This window comes from Crocodylus siamensis, chromosome 3 (assembly GCF_052110815.1).
Source record: "Crocodylus siamensis isolate JL-2025a chromosome 3, ASM5211081v1, whole genome shotgun sequence".
NCBI classification, from domain to species: Eukaryota; Metazoa; Chordata; order Crocodylia; family Crocodylidae; genus Crocodylus; species Crocodylus siamensis.
This window is the reverse complement of record NC_143397.1, coordinates 43,315,608-43,337,588: the sequence shown is the minus strand read 5'-3', so window position 1 is coordinate 43,337,588 and position 21,981 is coordinate 43,315,608. Positions and strand designations below refer to the sequence as shown.

At 41.8% G+C, this 21,981-nt stretch overlaps 1 protein-coding gene across 1 annotated transcript; it reads left to right on the top strand.

Moving 5' to 3' along the window:
* The first annotated feature begins 3,713 nt into the window (after positions 1-3,713).
* CCNH (cyclin H) lies at positions 3,714-20,217 on the top strand. Its single transcript, XM_090038224.1, has 9 exons — positions 3,714-3,888; positions 3,990-4,121; positions 4,918-4,991; positions 5,276-5,486; positions 7,516-7,679; positions 11,350-11,420; positions 14,190-14,295; positions 17,885-17,945; positions 19,995-20,217. The coding sequence occupies exons 1-9, from the start codon at positions 3,772-3,774 to the stop codon at positions 20,031-20,033; spliced, it is 975 nt and encodes a 324-aa protein (XP_089894350.1). The 5' UTR covers positions 3,714-3,771; the 3' UTR covers positions 20,034-20,217.
* The last annotated feature ends 1,764 nt before the right edge of the window (positions 20,218-21,981 follow it).

The window sequence follows — 21,981 nt, the reverse complement described above, 5'->3', positions numbered from 1 at the left end:
TATGAAGAAATATTCCCAGCAGTAGAAAGGCTCAATCTAGAAGAGACCTAACAGAAACATAACTGTCTACCAATACATACCAATTAGCCTCACTAATCAGAGAACAAAAAAAAAAAGACATTAAAATAAACAACAATAGGAAAAATATATGTTAATTATCTGGGAAAATAGCAACTGTAAGACTGGTGCAGCAACATAACAAATCTCTAAGACAAGCTGTTAAATCACCTTCATGGAGATATTCATGGATAGACTATCCATCAATTTATGGGGTATGATTTAGCAATAATAATATCAACCCTGACATGATGCAGGAGTAGAGACTAGATGCCCACTAGAGAACTCTTTCTTTTTGTATATTTCTGTGAAAATTCACTGAGATTGATTTCGTTTAGTGTAACATAAATGATTCCTTGCCTCCCCCTCATTTTTGGCTAACTTGATTATTGCTTGATGTTGATGAATTATAGGGTTTTATACCTAACATAAATGAAAACTAAACTGTGATATTTATTTGAAATGAGGGAATTTCTTTTGACATCAGCACATGTAATGATATTTTTAAAACTTTAAAAAACAGGAATCTGTGACTGATAGTAGGAGCTGTGTGTCTCTCTAGCAAAAGTAAAACTATCAAAGGACTTGATCTTATTATGTGCTGAATGTCTTTCTGACACCAGTGGAAGCTGAGGTTCCACTGAAGGTATTGGGCCATGGAGAGCTATTGAAAGGCAATAAGGTCAATCAATACTTCCTGCCCCTGGGGCAGGGGGCTGGACTTGATGATCTTCTGAGATCCCTTCCAGCCCTAATGTCTATGAAATCTATGAAAATCTAGAAATACTCAGTGGATATGCAGCATCTTGTAGCATCAGGTCTGTGATACAGGATTTTTTTAAATAAAAAAATCGAACCTGAGTGCAACCATGGGCATAGGTTAGAGGATTGCAATACCTCTCTTTTCTACATTTTGGTAAATTCCAGAAAAAGATCACCCAGCTTACTATTTCTCAAAATGTGTGGTCTGTTTAACAGAACAGACACATGACACATTTACTACCTATGTAGAGTAGAATGAAGTAGAAATGCAACATAAAGCCCTGCTATGTATCAAAACACTTGAAGCTAGGGTAAAGTTACTTCTTAAAAATGCAAAGTAATTTTGATTTATGAGAAAATGACTGTATACATCTCTGTAAGACAAAAATCTACCCTGCCTTCTGCCTGACTTCAGAGTAACACAACTAACTACTTCTGTGTGGTGTGTCTGGCCTCCTAATGGGTTTCAGCCCTGGTTAGCCCATTGCTAAATGCCAACCAACAGCCTCACCACCTAGTGTCCAGCCACTGAAATAGCACCTGCTGTAGGCAGCTAGGAGATCAGATGATGTGTCTTTGTGTCTTACTAAGGAATACCTTTACTTTGAAGAATCTTCTTGTCTGGAGTACATGATTAGAAATTGTGTCATGTCTACAGTCTAAGAGTATTAATGTTCTTTATGTCCTATCAAGTATGGTAAAATACAATTAATTAATAAAAGAGCTTGTATTTGCAGACTGCATTTGTTTTGCCTTTTATTTTGTGTTCTCCTTCCATTAGCTCTCTCTGGGCTAGATCCCAATTCCACTATCTACCCCAAATAGCAACTTAATTCATAAGAAGTGCCATGGAACTGTGGCTAATTGTGAAGAATGTTGCTAATTAGCATGAGGCAAGATATCAGAATCTGGAACTCTTTGATTTTTTTTCCTTTTTAGGCTGCATCCAGACAAGCAGATGTTTGCTTCCCCAAGGAACAAACAGCTACTTGTCCCTGGGGAACACCTGTGCCAAGCATGCTCTGGCATGTGGCAGGTTGCCCTAGGTAAGTTAGGGGAGGCTGGAGCAGGAAACTGTGCTGACCCCAGCAGCCTTATTGTGCATAGTGTTGTCATTTCCTTTTATTATGCCCTTCCCCTTTGTCTCTTCTTTTCTCTTGATGTCTTTCAGAAGTTAGCATTTACCTAGCTGGAGCAGTGTCATTTTTCTCCTTGTATACAGGATGACTATCCTTATGTTCCCACTGCACCTGGCATATCCACAGAATTATCTTTTCCTCTCACTTGCCTGGTGGCTCTTCCCGGTTCTTCTCCTTGACTTCATTGATTTGTGCAAAATAAAAATCTACTAAAACAGAAAAATATATTTTTAAATATTTGTGCTCTTTAATACACAGATTTATCACATAAATATCTATGCATTGTAAAACTAAAACAACAGAAAGCTGAACTTCACAAGCTAAAACCTCCATACAATAAGAATCATACGAATACAACCCAGTTTCTTTCTCAAGATCCTAGGGGAGAGGTGGGGAGGTCGGGGGGGACGGGGAATAACAAAAAACAAGGTTTGGAATGTTCTTTGCGAGTGTTCAAAGGTGGAGGCAAGGATTTCTTAAGGCAATATCTTTTATTGGACTGTGTCATTGGGATAGCATTAGATAAACTTTCAAATGCCAAACATTCTCCTTCAGGCCTGAGCAGTGAGAGCCAAGGCAGCACAGTCAAAAGATGGATTTGACATTGCCAGGAGCTCTTGTGACAATTACTGCAGTTCATAAAGCTTTGGCCAAGACTCAGGTCATGACAGGAAAAACCACTTAGCACTCGAGTTCCTCTTTTAGCCACTGTAATTTCAAAGTCAAGATTCAAGAGTAAGAGATAAACCCTAGGAACCATGGGTTTCTTGTCTTATGCTCACAGGCCGTGGCTAGGTGAGCGTGGATGTTTGGCTCTCTGGGGACCAGCAGCAGTGGTGGAACACCTGTGCCAAGCATGTGGCAGGTCACCCCCAGGTGGGGGAGGGGCTGGCAGCTCTGCTGGCCCCAGAAGCCTTACCTGGGGTCCTGGGAAGCTGCAGCCGCCGTGCTCCTGCAGCTGGGATCCTGGTAGGCAGCTGGTGCGTGGCTCTGGCAGGCCAGGCTCTGGTTTTGGACAGCACACACTGCCCTAGTTCTTTTCTGTGCAGGTTTTTCTGACCCTGGGGTCTCCTGAACCCTCCCTGCCCCTGCACTGCAAGGTAGCTGTGTGGGGAATGCCTGGATGTGCAGCACGTGGCACCACAGAAGATCTGTGGGGCCACATACCGCTTGGCTGCACTCCTTTGGATGAGGCCATGAGGTTTGGAGACAATCTTGTCTGTTGGAGGGACCTGGGGGTTTTAATTGCCCAGACGAGACCCCCAACACCAACTAAACCTATACACGTTTTGTGGCACATAATGGAGCTGGGATTTCACCCTTCCAGTGGCCACGCAGAAGCCCCCAGGGTTGGGCAAGCACCTCCTTGCGTTGCACAGGGAGAGGGAGTGTGGACCATGGTGGGAGGAGGGGGAGACGAGCCTGGTCCTAGCTTTTTGGGAGGGACCCATGGCACGGCTCCTTAGAGCAGGTGCTTGGCGCAGCCCAGCTCCCTTCACCTCACTCAGTCCCCTGCCATTTTAACTCGGGGTGGGTGCGTCTGTTCCCTGGGAGCATCCTCCACAAGCTGCTGGGAACCCGCCCTGAGGGCCGGGAGCCACTAGGGTCACCTACAGTCGCCTCCCACCCCCGCTTGGAGGAAACTACAACTCCCAGCATACCCCGCAAACACGCCGTTGCCGCACGGCATGCCGGGAAACGCCACCTCCCCCCCGACCTACACGGGGCACGGGGCATGCCGGGACTGCCCGTTGGCAGTGGGGCGCGCTGGGAGATGTAGGCCGCGCGGGGCGCGCTGGGAGCGGAGGCCGCGATGTACCACAGCAGCACGCAACGGCGGCACTGGACCTTCCGCGGCGAGGACGAGCTGAGCCGCTGCCGCGCCGACGCCAACCGAAGATGCCGCTGCCGGGCGGCGGCTGGGGGCAAGGTACTGGGGGCGGGGCGGGGAGGGGGCAGCACCGGGCCGGGCCGGGCCGGGCCGGGCCGGGCGGGGGGCCCAGAGCCGCTGTGAGCCGCGCTGTGCCGCAGGTGCCGCCGAGCGACCCCCCGCTGCCGCCGCCGCTGGAGCCGGCCGAGGAGCTGGCGCTGTGCAAGTACTACGAGAAGCGGCTGCTAGACTTCTGCGCCGCCTTCAAGCCCGCCATGCCGCGCTCCGTGGTGGTGAGTGGCCCGGGGCCATTGCCCCTGCTCGGGGGGGGGAGCTTGCCCTGGGGAAGATCGGTGCCGGAGGGGGGTTTGCCCCTTGGTACCGACTGGGGGCTGCTCAAGGCCCAGCCCGTGAGGCCCCCCCCAGAAGCAGGGAGCGGGGTGATGAATGCGGCCATCTCTCCCCCACGGCTGGATTCTCAAGCCTGCCCGGCTGGACCCGGTCATGCCTGATCAGGTAGGATGGGGGGGAGGGGAGGAAGTCCATGAGGTCCTAATTTAGCCCACAGGGCTCCCCTGCAGGTCAGGGCCACGGTGGCAGGGAGTCGGGGTGATGGATGTGGCCATCTCTCCTGCACAGCCAGGTGGAGGCTAGGCTATGCACAGCTGGATTGGGGCCAGGCCTGGTCAGGTATGATGGAATAGGAGAGGAGGAGGTCTGTGGGACCTGAATCCAGCCCATGGGGTTGTCTACAGGTCAGGACTGTAGTGGCAGGGAGCAGGGGCAATTAGCAGCCATATCTCCCGTGGTGCTGAATTTCCAAGCCCTGCACAGTGGAGTCAAAGCCAGGCTTGTATCCCTCCTGCATGGCTGGAACAGGGCCAGGTCTGGTCAGGTATGATGGGGAAGGGAGTGGGGGGAGGTCTATGGGGCTCAGTCCAGCCCCACACCTGTGGAACAGGCAAGTGTGATGCCCCTGCCCTACAGAGTCATGGAACGGTGGGTGCTCAGTGTCTTTTTCAATGCGTACATTTCATGTGGCATATTAGTTTGTAATCTACCTAAATAGGCCTTATTTTTTAAATTTAGGGAACAGCTTGCATGTACTTTAAGCGTTTTTACCTCAATAATTCTGTGATGGAGTATCATCCTCGAATAATAATGTAAGTAGTCAATACATTTTGAATCTTATTCTTAGTTTTTTATCAATGCTGCCATATCCAGTAATTTGCAAAACTTCAGAGGCTTTGAGAATAGAAGGGTCCCAAATCTTTATATTATTCAAATACAACTGTTGAAGAGTTCTTACTGTATTCTGAGTGGAAATTTGTTTCTTGTATTGAGAATGCTGTTGTTTCAAAATAGGGAGCACGGGTTTTGTGAACAGGAACTTTATGAAGACAGATGGCCCAAAACTAAATTTTATTTATGATGTTTCTTTTTCAAGGTTAACATGTGCATTCTTGGCGTGTAAAGTAGATGAATTCAATGTGTCTAGTGCGCAGTTCGTTGGTAACCTGCGGGAGAGCCCTATAGGGCAAGAGAAGACGCTTGAACAAATTTTGGAATATGAATTACTACTAATTCAGCAGCTGAACTTCCATCTTATAGTACACAACCCGTACAGACCATTTGAGGGTTTTTTAATTGATTTGAAGGTAATTCTTTAATTTCTCATGTAGAAAAAATTGTCGTGTTACATAAATGTATGGCTGTGTTTTAGAATAAGGTTTGCTTACCTTTTTAGAATATCACATGATGCTTGCAAAATTTTGAAACATTATTTCACAGGGGCCTGCCCTATGAGTGGGTCAGTCTTCTAGTGAGGCTGTTTAACTGCTACCAGTTTTAAGGAAAGAAACCTGGTCACATGCATGACCTCTGAATCAAAAGAATGCAGTTTGCTTAATTTTTTAAATATTATATTTTCTCATGTACAGCATGCCCTCAGGTAAGACATCTACCTTGTATTGGAAAAGTAGAATGAAGAGAGAGATTCTTCTTGCATTATGACTGCATGGAGCAGGGATAAAGCTTAAACTTCAGTTAGATCACCTTCCCTTTCCTGCTTGAGAAGTTGCAATTATAACCTTTTTGCAGCTGAATTGCTAGCAGCTCTCAGCTGCTTAGCCAAGAGCTGAAACTGTAGCTGCTGCTGAAGAATGGACTTCATGGATGGATCTAGGATTTTGAAAAGAGTTCAAAACAGTCTGTAGGGATGTGAAGTAAGAGGAGAGACCAGGAGTAGCTTACTGATAGCAAAGTTGTTGAAGAGAGAATATCTTGATCAGTGGAAGCCCTGAAGTCAACTGACTCATTAATTACCTAATTGGCTTCCTGTTGCTGTCAGGCAGTTGGTTTTAAACTTTAGGTGGAGCAGGAACAAAGTGGGGTGTGACTGCACTAAATACTCCTCACCTCTCCCCTCTTCTCCCACCTACCTCGCATCTGTCCCTGTTAGCATCCACAGTGTTTCTGTGCTTCTGTTCAGGGTAGAAAATCAGCTTCCTTGTTTATGGTATGCAACCCAGTTTTTGGAAGGCTGATTATTAGGAAGAAAGTGCATGTGGTATGTGAGTAAATGTGGTAAATTTGAGTATGCCAGATTGGGGAGAGGAGCTTTGCATGATGACCTGCAAAGATCCTGATTTTTCTCTGTTTAAAAATCCCAAATTCTCTGATTTAAAAACTTCAAAATCTGCATTTTTCTGTGGCAAAAATGAAACATCACTAATATATATATATATATATATATATATATATATATATATATATATATATCAGTTGAACTCAGTGTTTTATTGATATCTTCACAACTTTAAAGCAATTTAGAAGCCTACCAGGGCCTCAATCATTATAATATTTTTTTTTCTAAATGCCTGTATACTTTGGTTTTTTTATTGTAGACAATCAGAGCTCCCCCTGTCTCCCTTGCTCACCAGGTTGTAAATCCAGCTGCTTTGTAGCACTTAGCAGCTCTGATATGCAGGTGCCCTCATCCTGCTCCTCACTCCCAAGCCATGGAGGCAGCTGCTTCCTGTAGCTGGTTTGGCCTGGCTGCAGCCCCATGCCATGCTGTGGGCACAGAAGTGTTGGGGGACATCTGCTCTTCCCCCTGCCGTGTCTCCTGTGCCCTTTCTTGTCTGACCCCACCCTATGGACTTACCTGGAGGGAGCTGCTCTTCACCACCCTGCCTGGTTGCTATGTGCATGACATCCTGCTTCTAGCTTGCAAGGGGAAAAAGCTATAGTTTCCTGCATTTTTCTCCTTTTAAAGGAGAAATCTGTGATTTTTTTTTTTTTCTCTCTTGAAAGAAAAGATCTGTGTTTCTGTCTATCAAGGGAAGAAGTTTGTGATTTTTCCACAGCAAATGGAAAACCTGGATCCCTGATGATCTCTCAACAAGGAGAAATCCTAAAGTGTTAAATGCCAGTGTGGTTTTTTAAATTAATAAATGAAAAAAAAATCACAGGGTTTTAGATATGGTCACTAAGTATTTTATGAGAGCTTTTTAAGAAAAATTATATCATCTTTCAGCCTTCATTCCTTCCCCGCCCCCCAAATATATATATTTTTAATTCTGTATTGCTTATTTTTGTATTAGAAGATGAAGAACGGTTTTTCACTTGGAAAGATCATATAACAATACTAAAAGTAGAAGTAATGACCGAATGTTTGTTTTCCAGACTCGTTATCCAATGTTAGAAAACCCAGAAGTTTTGAGGAAAACAGCTGATGACTTTCTCAATCGAGTAGCTTTGACAGATGCCTACCTCCTGTTTACCCCTTCACAAATAGCTCTCACTGCCATATTATCCAGTGCCTCCAGGGCAGGAATTAATATGGAAAGGTAGAATTTTATTTTTTAAGCAAGGATGGTTTTAAAAGACTAATTTGTTCCTTGGATTAACTTTTGTTCCAGGTGTTAGAACCCTTTATGTGGGTGGTTAAGTATGGGTTTATTGCACAGTTTACAGATAAAGACTCTGAAAAGAGGCACTTGACCAGCTGCATTTCAGTATTGTGAAATATCATTACTGTATTTTTCCTCTGCTGTTGGAAACAAGATGTTGGACTATATGGGTAATTGGTGTCTGGCTTTTGTATTCCTCTGAGGCTTCTGCTTCCAACCTGATTTCATATTCCCCATTTAAAACACTAAAGACTTTCAATTCAATCCTGCGGGGTTCTGCACGTCCTTTCTTTCCAGTGCTTCTAATGGGAACTGAAGGTACAGAGCACCTCAAGAAGCACTTTAATAGCTTTATTGATTCTGAAATCTTAAGTACTCTTTAGAAAATGGCACTTCTCTTAGCTGGCAGAAGCAGCTAAAACTTACAAAATCTTCAACCTGTGCATCTGGCTATTATTTCAGCTTCCATTTCCATGGAAATGGACTAGTGAAAACTGGCTAAGTGCTTTAAAATCATCTTTAAAGTACTGGCATTGTTTGGCTGATCAATTTCCCACTTGACACTGGGAGTTATAGTTTGTAGAACTCTTCCTTGCAGACTTTTGCTGTCTGTCAACTGAGAGTTGCAAGGGCTTTCTCTAGTTATTACTTTAAAAACTTGGATCCAAGACAAGTTTTAATGCTTTAGGGGGATAAAATTTAATTGTAGAAATATTTAAAACAAATTAACAACATGAGTGCCATGCTGGGTCAGATCAATGGTCCATCTAGCTCAGGAAACAGTGTTTTTATTGCCCTTTTTGTGCTAGCTTATTTCTTTGGTTGGAGGGCTGTACTAGAGACTCATCTTACCTCTATTATAGCATGAACAGCATCACCATCTTGCTTGCCTGTCTCCCCCTTCTATTATTTTCTTGTCTTCAACGGTGACAAACAGTAGATCCTTTAGAGAGACAGCGTATTTACAGGGCGTGTCTGATATAATCCACCTGCTGTCGTACCCTCCCTGGCTTCAGCCACTGTTGGTTTAGGGATGTCAGAAGATGTTTTTGACTGTCTTTAAATTGGGAACTTTAAAAATATATATGTATGTATAGTACATATTTATTTTCAGAAATACATAACCAGTTTGGTTACTCTGGATACTTCCTGTGTGACAACCTTGTTTCAGTTTTATGCCTCAATGCCTTTTAACCTTGTCTTATGAATTTAGATTGCGTTATATTAATGGTTGCAGACAGGCATTGCTGTAACTAAAAATTGAAATGTGTTTTGCTAGGACCCTGTTTTTAATCCTTCATAACTTGAGAAATAGTGTTCTTGCTATTTTTTCACTCTTTGGATGACCAGAGTGAATTTCTTAAGTTAGCTGAAATGACCAGTTTGAGTGACTGAAAAAAAATAGCCTGGCTGTGGGATATGCATTTGTTCCACCTAGCCCAGCAATTGAAAAAGTGCTTACACTTGAAACATCTTGATGCATATCTGAATGTTTAATTTGTGCTTCTTCAAGCTTTAGAGGGTCATGCTTTTAAGGTAAGACCTAGGAGAGTGTTAATATGTGGAATATATATCCAGAAAGGTTTGGGGGTTTTTTGTTTTGTTTTTTTGGTTTTTTTTTTTTTAAACACTGAACCTTGTCTTTGCTGTACACATAGGCCAGACTGACTGACTGTTTAAATCACAGAACTGGGTCTACCCTAAGCAGATCTAACAATTTTTTTTTCCTTAAATGTGTTTTATGAAGTCATAAATTTACAAGAGGTTTTTTTCTTATCTGTGGCTTATAATAATACTAACAGGGCTAGAAGGTCCTGAATTGTTTGCATTCTTCCACTGTCTGACCTTGATTCCCTGTTGTAGGAAAACTTATTTTAGCCTTTCAAGATGGTGGCTAGTATAAAGATATGCTTAAAAGGTTGGGTTTTTTAGTTAGGAATTGAAACTCATGGCAGAGGTGATATGTTTTATTAGACCAACTAAATAGTTGCAAAATAAGTCTTTATGTGCAAGCTTTTGGGCACACACACCCATCTTCAGGCATAAGAGAATGCAAAGATTGTAAAATTTCATCTAGGTGGAAATGAAAATTCAAATTTCACAGGAGAGCTGAAGGTGTTGTAAGATCTGGTTGGAAGAGTTCATTTTGTGTAAATTAGATAAAAGCTAGAACGGTCTATGTACCTCAAGGTTGTGCCCAAAAGCTTGCAAATAAAGAATTTATTTTGCAAATATTTAGTTGGATTAATAAAAGATATCACCTCTGCCAAGAGTTCTGATTCCTTTTGCCTGTAGACCAATATGACTATAACCTGTATTGCTGTTTTAGTTAGGACACCTGTAGAGCAGGCTAGTAATACTTCACCCTCCACCTACACTGACCTCTCCAACAGTAGTAGTATGAGAGATTATTTTAGGCTAAAAACTAGTGCAACTTTGGAAGCATTCTGCCTTTTGGATTGAGTGTTGATTTAATAAAGCAAAACGTATTCAAGTCCACTTTACTGTCCGAGCCCCCGTGGTCTGGATTAGACTGCTGCCAGAGGTAGTTCAAGCACCTACTTTGAATGCCTTCAAGAGGCACTTGTATGTTGATCTTGCTGGGATCCTATGACCCCTGCTGATTTCCTGTCCCTGGAGCAGGCAGCTGGACTCAGTGATCTTCCAAGCTCCCTTCCAGACTTAATGTCTATGAAAATAACTTTGGTTGTGAGTTGTGTTTTTTATGATTATGATCTACATGTGTTGTAGCTCATCAGTAGAAGGATTAAGGGAAAGAAAGAATTACAGATACAGATAACTGGTAATGCATAGTGTTCAAGTAAAGCTTAGTAGAAGTCTGAGCCATGTTTTTATTTGTATGTGGTCAGGAATGTTTGTCTTTGAAGCAGTGCTTTGTTGGAAGCTTGAACAAGAGAGGAAAGAAAGTACTGGAGCCGAAAGCTTTCCCAACTGAAAGGCGTCACCACTCTGAACCAAGATTATGTTGTGGTTCATGTGTTAATATTTTGTACTTTGCTATAAATAAATGCATGAAGTGAGATTTTAAAAGTAGCACATACTAAGAGAAAAGAGGACAATACACTTCCCTTTGTCACTCATACCCTGTGATTTGCAAGGATTAGCATACAAGCGTTAGCAAGCATACAAGAGCAAATAATCATAACCTGAATGTTTCATCTTAAATGATCAACAGTAAAACTGTTTATTTCCTTTCTTGTTTAAAAATTGACACAGCATTGTGTCAATATCCCTAGAGAAATGAGGGGGAAGTCACCTCAGCTGTTTTGCCTGCTGACTTGGGAAGACAGCACTCAGGTGTTTGTTTATGAAAATTTTTTTCTTTCTCTGCAGTGTTAAAGGCCAGGATGACTTTTTTTTTTTTTTAAACAAAATATCAGTTTCTGATAGCTTTAGAATGGTAAATTCGTATTCCTAGTCACGACTAGCGGTTTGATTAAAACAATTAGATCTTCTCCATGGTGTTCAGAGTTAGCTCTTTTATTCAGGTAACTGAAGTATTTGTTCAGTTGTGTTTAACCATAATAAGTCTAAAGTTGCCAAGCGAGTGACGATATTTTTACTTATGTTTTCATGCTTTTTTTAGTTATTTATCAGAAAGTCTTATGCTGAAAGAAAACAGACCTTCTCTATCCAAGCTACTAGATGGTATGAAATGTAAGTAAACACTGTCCTGAGAGCATGCTCTCGCCGCCTTCTTCCCTTCTCCCCACACCCTGACCCTGACCCCCTTCCCTCCAGCCCCAGCTATATAATTTGAAGTAGGGATTTTGGAAAAGACTTCTGTTGCATGCAAACATGTAGCACCATGCTGGAAAAACACAGTATGCTGTTGTGCTTCATTTTAAAAATGATTACAGGAAGAACAGAGAAACTGGAAAACTAATTGGTACCTGAAAAATAAAATATAGCTAACAAAACACAAAGTTAAGCATAAAGTAACCTAAAGAGACTCGGTGTATCATATTGCTGATTGAACACAGCCCTTAAAAGTGAGAGCACTATTTTTGGTACCAGAGCATGCTGCTGTAATTTTACAGTGTTGGGTGAAATGTATATATTCCCTCTCCTTCCCTAATTTTTCCTCACTTAAAAAGTAGTAACACTATTTCCTAGCCATTTTCTGATTTGGGGTTGAATTTTAGAAGCCTGCAGATCATTCCTTATGCCACTAGAGGGTACATTTTCTCAGCTAAATGACTTGTAAGCTGCAAAGATTTTTGTTTATGTTAAAGCTACTCTTGGATTATTTTTCCCTACTTTGTGACTCTTCTAAATGGCTTAAAAGAGGCTCTAAGTTTGGGGATTTTTTATTTCTGTTAATCTCTTCTTGGTATTTATGAAGTAATGTTAACAGCTCTGCTATTTGAAAACTTGCTGTGTGTGTGTGTGTATGTGTATTCATACAGGAAAACCTCATTATTATTGAAATGCAGGGGACCAAAAAAAATACTGACTTTGAAATCAGTGTACCCATAGGGATTTTACGTGTATCCAAATTACTATGGATACATACAGACTTAGTTCACTCACATGCCCATTTTGCTAACCGGTAAGAACAAAATGAGTTATTTCAGTGATGCTATTAAGTAAATTTCATGGTACTGTATGTAGCAACGAGTTGTTCCATGCAACAGCAGCACTGGCACATCATCCCTGATCATGCCAAACTGCCATCAGTTGGGATTGGTGGTGGTTTTGTGGGATCGGGGGAGGTGGGTCCTTGGAGGGGCTTCATGAGATTTTTCACGGGGCAGAAGGGGTTGGTGGGACAGTTTGCCACTTAGTTTGACCTAATCAGAGGAAAATGGGCCCCTAGATTGTTGCTATGTTTCAAGATTAGGAACTCCTTGTGCTATATACAGGATCATGACATCTGCTTAATTTAGTCATTGGGATGACTTCTCACTTAGTTCTTATCAGTCAGTAAAGTTTGTAAGTAGGTGAACTAGGGCTGTCAAAGTCCGTATTTTTTTTGGTCTCCTGAGTTTCAAATTCACATGGTTTTCCTGATCCAAGAGACCAGACAATGGCTTTGAATTTCAAATAGCTGCATATTAAATTATCCATATTGTAATGCTTACAAAAACCTATCCCTTTGTTTGGGGAGTGACAACAGCTTTGAAATATCTGCTGTTGAACTAACTAGGTTTTCCTGTATAGTTAGCTGTCAGGCCTTAATAAAAGGAACAGGGTATGAAAATCTTCTAAGGATTTAGTTCTCCAAACTGTTTTATTATTAAAATTAAGTATTAAACAGATTAATAGTGAATAAAATCTTTCGGTTATTGTATTTCTAGTCTCTTGCCTCTTGTAATTATTTCAGTGGTTTATTTTTTTTTCCAGTTACTAGAGTCTTCTAGGCCAAATTTTTAAATTTCTGATTTAAAAGTAAGGTGACTCATTTTTCATTCCCCTACTCTCTTAAAGTAGAATTATTCAAGCTGCCATTGTACTGTAAAGAAAAGCAAAAACTGCTTATTTCTTTGCAAGTTGAATGTTTCCCCAAATGTTATGCTGTCCATCATAATTTCTGTGGAGAAACTTCCCTTAAGCTAGGATACTTGAAAATATCAAAAGCAGACACTTTATAGTGGTATAGAAAATTGGTAATGGTTGTCTGCTTTTCCTTTTATGCTTACTGCAAATTTGACAAAATCAGGTTTATTTTAAAAAGATTTGAGACATGATCTCTGTTTGTAAGAAGTGCTGATAGCAAAACATACCAGCATATCCTGATGCTCACTAGTACAGTAATGCTAACTCTGCATTATCACTTAGCCTTGAGGAAATCCACAATCATGATGCTAACAACTAGTTTAAGTTTAGTTCTTTGCTGTAAGCTTACCCTATATTTTGACACTACTCAAAATAAATCCTCTGATGTAAGATGACAGTTTAGACTCTTACACATGTAATCTTGAGTTGTCTAAAGAATGTTATGTGGTGAATTTTCTAAGATGAGATTTTGTTTATGAATCCATTTTTAAAAAAGGACTTTTCAAGTACTCTAATACTTGCTAGATAAATGCAAGGATTTAATTTGGGAAGCTTTCAATATAATTAAAATTTCTTCAGTACATTGCACTGTAGCTATAGCATTGATATCAAAGTAATTTTTTTAAATGGATACTTTTGGGTTTTTTTTCTTTATAAGGTAAGCAAGGTCTGCCATTTTGAATTCTTCATAAACTTCTGGTTTGGCTAGATTTCTCAGAAAAACTGATTGATATGTTTAGCGTAGTACAGAGTACCTGGTCTTCTAGACTGAGCTCAAGGGTGAGAGGCTAGTACTCTTGAGGTTCTAAACTACTACAGGCTCCCTGGGAATAAGCTGATATAGTTCATGGGGAAAGTGCTGTGAGAATTCAGTAACTAATTGTTGCTAAATTAATGTTTTGAAAATGTTTGGTATTACTATTACAGGCATGAAAAATCTCATAAAGAAATATGAACCACCTAAGCCTGAAGATGTTGCTGCTCTAAAACAGAAGTTGGAGAAATGCCACAGTTCAGAACTTAATACAAATTCGTAAGTAGACCCATAGACAACTAGGGCTGGATGGGATTTTACAAGGTCATCCAGTTGAACCCTGCTCAGAGCAGGACCACCCCCAGCTAGATCATACCAACCAAGGCTTTGTCTAGCCAGGTCTTAAAAACCTTCAAGGATGGAAATTCCACAACCTGTCTAGGTAACCTGTTCCAGTGCTTTATTGCCCTCCTAGGAAAAAAGGTTTTGTTTTTTTTTTTTCCTCATATCTAACCTCAACTTTTTTTGCTGCAGCTTAACAGCATTTGACCCTGTTCTGTCATCTGCCACCACTGAGAACAGTCTAGCTTAGTGGATTTCAAGCTGTGGTCCGTGGACCTCTGGGAGTCTGCAAACTATGTCTAAGGGATCTGAAAAACATTACTGTGATCAACCAAAGTACATGACTACCCATGCTTACAATTCAGAGGGGTCTGCACCTCCCTTCAAACTTCTTAGGGGTTTGCAGATGAAAAAAGGTTGAAGACCACCATTCTAGCTTCATCGTCTTTGTTAACCAACCTTCAGATAGGTGAAGACTGCTGTTTAAGTTCCTTCTCAGTTTTCTCTTCTCTAGACTAAAGCCCAGTTCTCTCAGCCTTTCTTCAAGTTATGTGCCCCAGCCTATAACTGTTTTAATTGCCATCTAACTCTCTCCGATTTTTCTACATCCTTTCTGTAGTGGGGGTTGTGGCCTCACCAGTACCAAGTAGAGGAGAAGAATCACTTTCTTTGATCTGCTCCAGCAGATCTTCTTTGGCAGTGCTCTTACTAATGCAGCCCAGTATGTCATTAGCCTTAATTGCAGCAAGGGTACATGGTTGCCCCATATTCGGCTTATTGTCCACTCAACCCCAAGGTGTGTTTCTGCAGAGCTGCTGCTTAGCCACTCAGTCTTCAGCCTGTACTGGTACATTGGATTTGTTCCATCTTAAGTGCAGGACTTTACACTTTTCCTTATTGAAACTCTTTAAGATTTCTTTTGGTCCAGTCCTTCAATCTGTCTAGGTCTCTCTGAATCTTAGACCTACCCTCCAGTGTATATACTACTCCTCCCAACTTGGTGTCATTTGCAGACTTGCTGAGGGTACACTCTGTCCCCTCTTCTAGGTTGATGAAGATATTAAACAAAACTGGCCTTGGGATTATCCCCTGAGGCAATAGGTGGTGTGTAAGTGCTGCTAGTTGGTGTTATAACTCTGTGCTGCTGCCCCCGCTGGTGATGGATGTTGGGTTTAGCTAGGGTGCTGCCCCATGTCCCGTTATTGATGCCACAGCCACCAACCCCACTAGCTCCAGCCAGGCTGTAGCCCCATGCCATGTGCAGCATTTTCAGCACTTAAATCTGTGGGGATATGTGCCCCACATGCTTCCCTGATGTGTCACCAATGACTGAGGTACTTACTTGATACTGGTTGCCGACTACCTGTTGATCATTGATCGCTGCCTGTTAAGCCCAAAGATCCAGCCAGCTTTCTATCCACCTTAGTTCGTTTGTCCAACCCATACTTCCTTGGCTTGCTTGTGAGAATGTTGTTGCTAAAGTCAAGGTATATCATGTCCACTGCTCTCCTCTTTCCACAGAGCCAGTCCTCTCAGAGAAGGCAGTCAGGTTGGTCAGACATGACTTGCCCTTGATGAATTTATGCTGACTGTTCCTAATCACTGTCTTCTCCTCCAGGTGCTTAGATGAGAATCTACTCTATGATTTCTTCAAGGACTGAGTTGGTACTGAGTGGTCTGTAATTATGCAGATCCTGCTTCTTCCGTTTGTTAAAGATGGGCACTATATTTGCTCTTTTCAAGTCACCTGGAACATCTTTCAATCGCCACAAGTTTTCAAACATAATGGCCAGAGGATCTGCAGTCATACTGGCCAACTCTCTCAGCACCCCCGAGTATATCACATATAGGCTTGTGTGGGTCCAGCTCTTCCAAACAGTCCCTAACCTGTTCTTTTGCCACTGTCAGTTGCTCAACTCCTCCCAAAACTGTGCTGCTGGGTACAGTAGTTTGGGAGCTGACCTTGTTTGTGACAACCAAGTTAAAGGCAATTGCGTACTTCAGCCTTTTCCATATCATGTCACTAAGTTGCCTCCCCCATTCAGTAAGGGACACACCTTTCCCTGATCTTCCTCTTGTTGCTGACATACTTATAGAAACCCTTCTTGTTAGCCTTCGTTTCCTTTGCTAGCTGCAACTCCAGCTGCACTTTGCCGTCCTGATTTCATTTCTGCGTGCCTGAGCAATACATATGTTCCTCCCTAATCGTTTGTCTGCTTCTTGAAGGCTTCCTTGTGAAGGGTTTCCTGCTAAGCCGAACTAGTCTCCTGCCATACTTGCATCGGGGTGGGTCGTTCCTGTGTCGTCAGTAAGGTTTCTTTAAAGGTTTCTGTAAGGCCAGCTTTCCTGGACTCCTTTCCCCTTCAGACTGGCCTCCCAGAGGATCCTGCCATCAGTTCCCTGAGTGAGTCAAAGTCCACTTTTTTTTCTAAGTCCAGGGTCCTTACCCTGCTGCTCTCCTTCCTTTCCTCAGGAGTCCAAACTCAGTCATCTCATGGTCGCTGCTGCCCAAGTTGCCACCCACTTCTACATTCCCCACCAATTCTTCCATGTTTGTGAGCAGCAAGTCAGGAAGAGCATGGCCCCTAGTTGACCTCTCCAGCATTTGCACCAGGATACTTTCAGCATTAAGAAAGGATTTTTTTTTATCTTTAAATTGCTATTTTAAAATGTTAATCTTTACTTGCTTAACTGAAAATTAAAGCTAATTTTACTTCGTAATTTAGGTAGCTTTCAGCCTAAGAACATTTAACCTCTTCTGTGAGGAGCTGGGTGAGAAAGCTAGTAAATATTTTCTGCCGTTTTTTATAAGCCTGATGCTTCTGGATGGTGCTTACCAGTTCTGCTAAACTGTCATTTGAGCTAACTTGCACCACAACATTTAAGAATATAAGTTTAATGGTGGTGAAGCACAATTGGGCCATCAGGGTTTTCTGTTCAGTGCGGCCACTGAGACATGTCTATACAGCATAAAATAGTGCTGTGTAGAAATACCAGAGCTAGCTGGTATAGCCAACCAGTATAGTTTCTCAGCTAGGCTAATAGGGCAATGCTTTTCCTAGTAAGGATGCAGACTTGATCGCAATTAGCTGTCGTATATGAATGGCACTGTATTGTACCATATAGATATACCTGACTTTATATAGCATCTCATGCAAGTTACATGAGTATATCAGTTAAGTCTGTAAGTTAGGTATTGATATTTACTTTTTTAATGGATGTAGCAAGAATCTGTTTATGAAGGGATTAAAGGTTGTATAAAGTATTATATACAGATTTTTTTTTTTTCTAAATACTAAATGTTCTTGATTGCTGTTTTGTGTAGAAGGTAATACTTTGCCTTGCTACCTTGAAGCAAAGTGAAAGCAAATTCAATATTAGTGAAACTTTACCTACATTTCTAACTAAAAGGAAAACATGTAATAGAAATCCAACTTAATGTCAAAGGAAAAGATGATAGTTGTGCAGATGATGTTGCTTTGAAATGACTGAATATCACATGTATAGTTCATTCTTTTTTGTGTAGGAAGAAGAGGAAAGGTTATGAAGATGATGAATATATTACCAAAAAACCAAAAATGGATGAGGTTAGTATTTGTTTGGTGAGGGAGTTGTGAACAGATGTTACATTGTCTGGTTTACAAATAGCTAACACGAATGTTGAAAAGTGATACTTTCTCTCCACTGTTACTGTAATAACTGTTCATACTGCATATATCCTGGAGGCTTTATTCCAAGTAAACATCCCAGTTGAAATTACAGTTTCAAACTTTAATTTTTTAGTCGCTTGATATCTGCAGTAAGAGTAGATATGCCTTCTAACTTTCTATTCATTCCCACTTCTTCCTATCTTTCACTGTTTTCCTGTTTACAGGATAATATATTAATGTTTTGCCCTTATTAGTCTAAGTGGAAGAAGCAAATATACACTGGATGAGGAAGCAAAACAGTTGCATCTAGTTTATGTAACAGACTTGAAAAATGACTTTTCTGGGACAGAAAATTACTGAACTGTTACCTCAAGATCTTTTTAAAGTGCCCAATATTAGACTCATGGTACTGTATGTAACACGAAAAGTTCCACACAACAGCAGCAATGATCTGGGGGCCCTGTCCCCTCTGATTTATATCAGTCTTTAGTGCTGAACTGATGCGCCATCCCTGATCATGCAAACTGACCCCAGTCAGGATTGGTGGTGGTTTTGTGGGATCAATTTACGTTGGTCTAAGTGTCCAATATTAGACTCCTTATTCTTTTATATGTTAAATGGTGAGATTAAGTGTTAAAGTTAGTAGGTGCTAATTGTAAGGAATGTTAGTGTGTGTTTACTGTTGATCACTATTAGCACTAGTTAGTTTCATGTTTGGAGTTAATACCATCTCTAATGTGCAGTGCTCAGACCTGCTGCTAGAGGGCTGGACACAAATTATTGGAGAGTGGGTTTAAATTAGACATCTGCAAGAACTACTTCACAGTTAGGGCAGCTAGGAGCTGGAACCAACTTCCAAGGGAAGTGGTGCTGGCTCCTACCCTGGGGGTCTTTAAGAAGAGGCTTGATGCCCAGGTGAGGGGTTGGACTTGAAGATCTACAAGGTCCCTTTCGACCCTACCTCTGTGATTAGGGGACTGCAAGTCTGCTTCATGCCTGCCCTGTATGCTGCTTGGATTGCTCTCTTCAGACCCCGGATTGTCCTACATTTATCTGGATCCAGTCCCCACCAGGCCCTGCAGCCGTCTGGCAGCTCCTTTTCCTTGTCCCTTCCCTCCTCCCTTCCTGTCCCCAACCTCTTCTCCTGTCTCTCCTTTATTTGCAGGGCTTGGTAGGGGCTGGCTCTGGGCATGCAGAGGTATGAGTTCTCCAAGCAGATGTGGTGGTATCTGAGGGCATGGCTATAGATTTAAAAAAAAAAAAAAAGCTCTTATCTGCTTGAGATGATTGCTGGTCTTGTAGACATTGGTATAGTGGTCTGTGGGTTTGTGGTCTGTTATCAGTCTCTTAAACCATAGATAAGCTTCAGTTTTAAACAATAGTATGAATATAACCTAGCAGACCAACCAACTTTTTAGGTACAGGGAGAATCTTTTTTGAACAACTTTATACTTATGCTCCTTTACTCCCGGGGCAGGCAAAATACAGCCTGTGAGCTGGATCTGGATTACCAGCTAATTGGATCTGGCTTGCAGGTGAGTGCCTGTCATTTGATTACATCTGACCCACAGCTGCCCTGGTAGTGCTTAGCCTGGGACAGCTCACAGTGGTCACCCCTAGTCTACACAGTATAAGTTCCAGTACAGTAGTACAATTCTACTTAGTGACAAGATTGAGTCGTATACATTTCTGAAGCTGTCAGCATAGCTATGAATTTACTTGTAGCTTCTTAAATTATCTTAAAGAAAAGTGATAGGTAGATTGTTTTGTTTAAATACAGAGTGTTTCCACATAGCTCAACTTGCCGGCACATACTGTTATAAAAATGCTATTTCCTTTTACTGGTAGGAAGGACCATGAATTACATACACATCCAGAGATGCAATATGTAACCTGTGCTGCACTGCTGAGATTTTTTTTGTTGTTTACAACAAAGCATATGTAACTAAATCAGCTTACCCCCCTCTCCCCTCTTTTTTATTTTAGGAAGAATGGACTGATGATGATCTTGTAGACACTCTGTAATGACACTGAGCACCACTAGAAGAATTTCAAGAATTCATTGTCATTTACTCCACGTGAAGTCTTATTTGTAAAGACTTTCACTATCAGCCAATACTGTCTTGCACTTTTCCTATTTATAGTGAAATTTAAATGTGTTTAAGTACTTCATAATAATAAAATGATTACTTTTTTTAAAAATGTAAAATGTTACTAAGTTGCTTGATCATGCTTTTTTCGTTTCAGATCTAAGTATGAATAAAAACTTGTTCTCTATTCCTAGGGGATAGCTGTATAGATTCTCTCAGCCAGAAGTATCTAACTCTGTAGTTAAATGTCCTGTGATGCTTGCCTATACACTGTTCCAATGAGATGCAGATTTGGACTTGCCTGAAAAGGTTGCATTTGGGAGTCATTACGGACATGATAGCAAGCTCTTTTTAGAAGACCCTTCTTATCAGCGGATGTCTTGTTATATGTCCATCTCTAGGTTTAAACTGTACACAGCACGGGTGACAAGTACCTCATGAGACTGGGGGGGGCGGGGCATAGTTTGTGGGTGGCTATGTCAGGGCATGTGGTGACTGCCTACAGAAGCCATTGGCCAATCTCAGGGGGGGCACATGCCCCCTCCCCCACCAGTTGCCTATGGTACACAGCATTCTATACTGCTTTAGCTTTTAAATCTTTACCCATCAACTGCCTTTAAAAGGTTAAGACTTTCTACTGTTGGAGAAATACTTCTCTTTGTAACATTTACAGTTCATAGAACTCCTATACTTTTTAAGTGGCGGGAAGACCTATACGCATCTTTGGTAGCCTTCTAAAGGCTTGAGGAAGGGCTACCATTCTTTGCCCATCAGGTACAAGTACAAAGAGGCCAGAAACTTTGAGCTACAAGGTTGGGGGGTGGGGAGCCAAGTACCTGGGGGCAGGCAAAGACTGCCTTTCAGGACTCCCTGCTGAGAAAAGTAAAAACTACTCTTCATTTCAGAGGTACTAAGGTAGCAGTTTGCAGATAGAGCTGATCATCTTATCTGAAATCAAGTGGGTTTTGACATGGTATTTAGTTTGTTTCAGCTAGCAATGTAAAATCCAGTATATGCAATCATTTAAACAATCTTTTAAGAATATCACTTCATACGACCACCAGGCAGTAAAGTCTGCTATTAGAACAATGCTTTGCTTAAGCTGCCTGAAATAATTCAAAAGCAATGATTCAAATGATCTCCTTTACTATTCCCCTATTCTCCCAGTGTCCTTATGGAAGCTTTTTTAAAATGGCAAATAATCTCCTGAAGAAGACTTTCAGGTTAATCTTAAATTAGGTACACTGGGCAGCTCTCGATAGAATCAGTTAAGATGGTTGTCTTGTTGTTAGAGCAAACAAACTATGTAGGTTAGTTGCTTTGGGTGGCAGACCTTCCATTTCTCAACTGTTAAGCACAGCAGGTACCTGTTAACTCCCCAGGATTCCTGTGACGCAGTTGGCTGGTATGATAAAATGTTGGTAAAACAGTTTCGGAATATTCACCATGAAGGACAGAGTCTGAAGCAAGGTTTAAAACTAGGACCAACTCATGCCTTGGCTATGTGGGGCCATGAAGTGTTAATATGCAGACCCAGATTCCAGGTTCAGTTGTTGCTGCCTGAAATGTCTGGGCTTCCCCTCTCTTATCCAGCTTCTGGGGGTGGGGCTAAAGGAGGACCCAGCTGGGTGAGCTCAGAGGGACCCAGAAACTCTGCAAAGCACAGGAATGATCGATACAGCAAGGTCATGTGTCCCTCCTGCACTGTAGCAGAGTGCAGAGCACAAGGGTAGTGTAGGGGATTGTGTGTAGCATAGCACAGCACAGGGCCTGGGGTTAGTGTGGCCTACATGGTGTGTGGCTGAGGGTTCTGCCACATTTTGCCACTCAGGTTGGACATGTGTGGCAGACTTCTATGGGAACTACTTAAAGGGAAACAGATA

Excerpts from the sequence above, each read along its gene's own strand:
- CCNH (XM_090038224.1), top strand. The coding sequence starts at position 3,772 with ATGTACCACAGCAGCACGCAACGGCGGCACTGGACCTTCCGCGGCGAG. Across the intron at positions 4,122-4,917 it reads CCATGCCGCGCTCCGTGGTG|GGAACAGCTTGCATGTACTT; the intron begins GTGAGTGGCCCG and ends TTTTAAATTTAG. Across the intron at positions 14,296-17,884 it reads TCAGAACTTAATACAAATTC|GAAGAAGAGGAAAGGTTATG; the intron begins GTAAGTAGACCC and ends TTTTTTGTGTAG.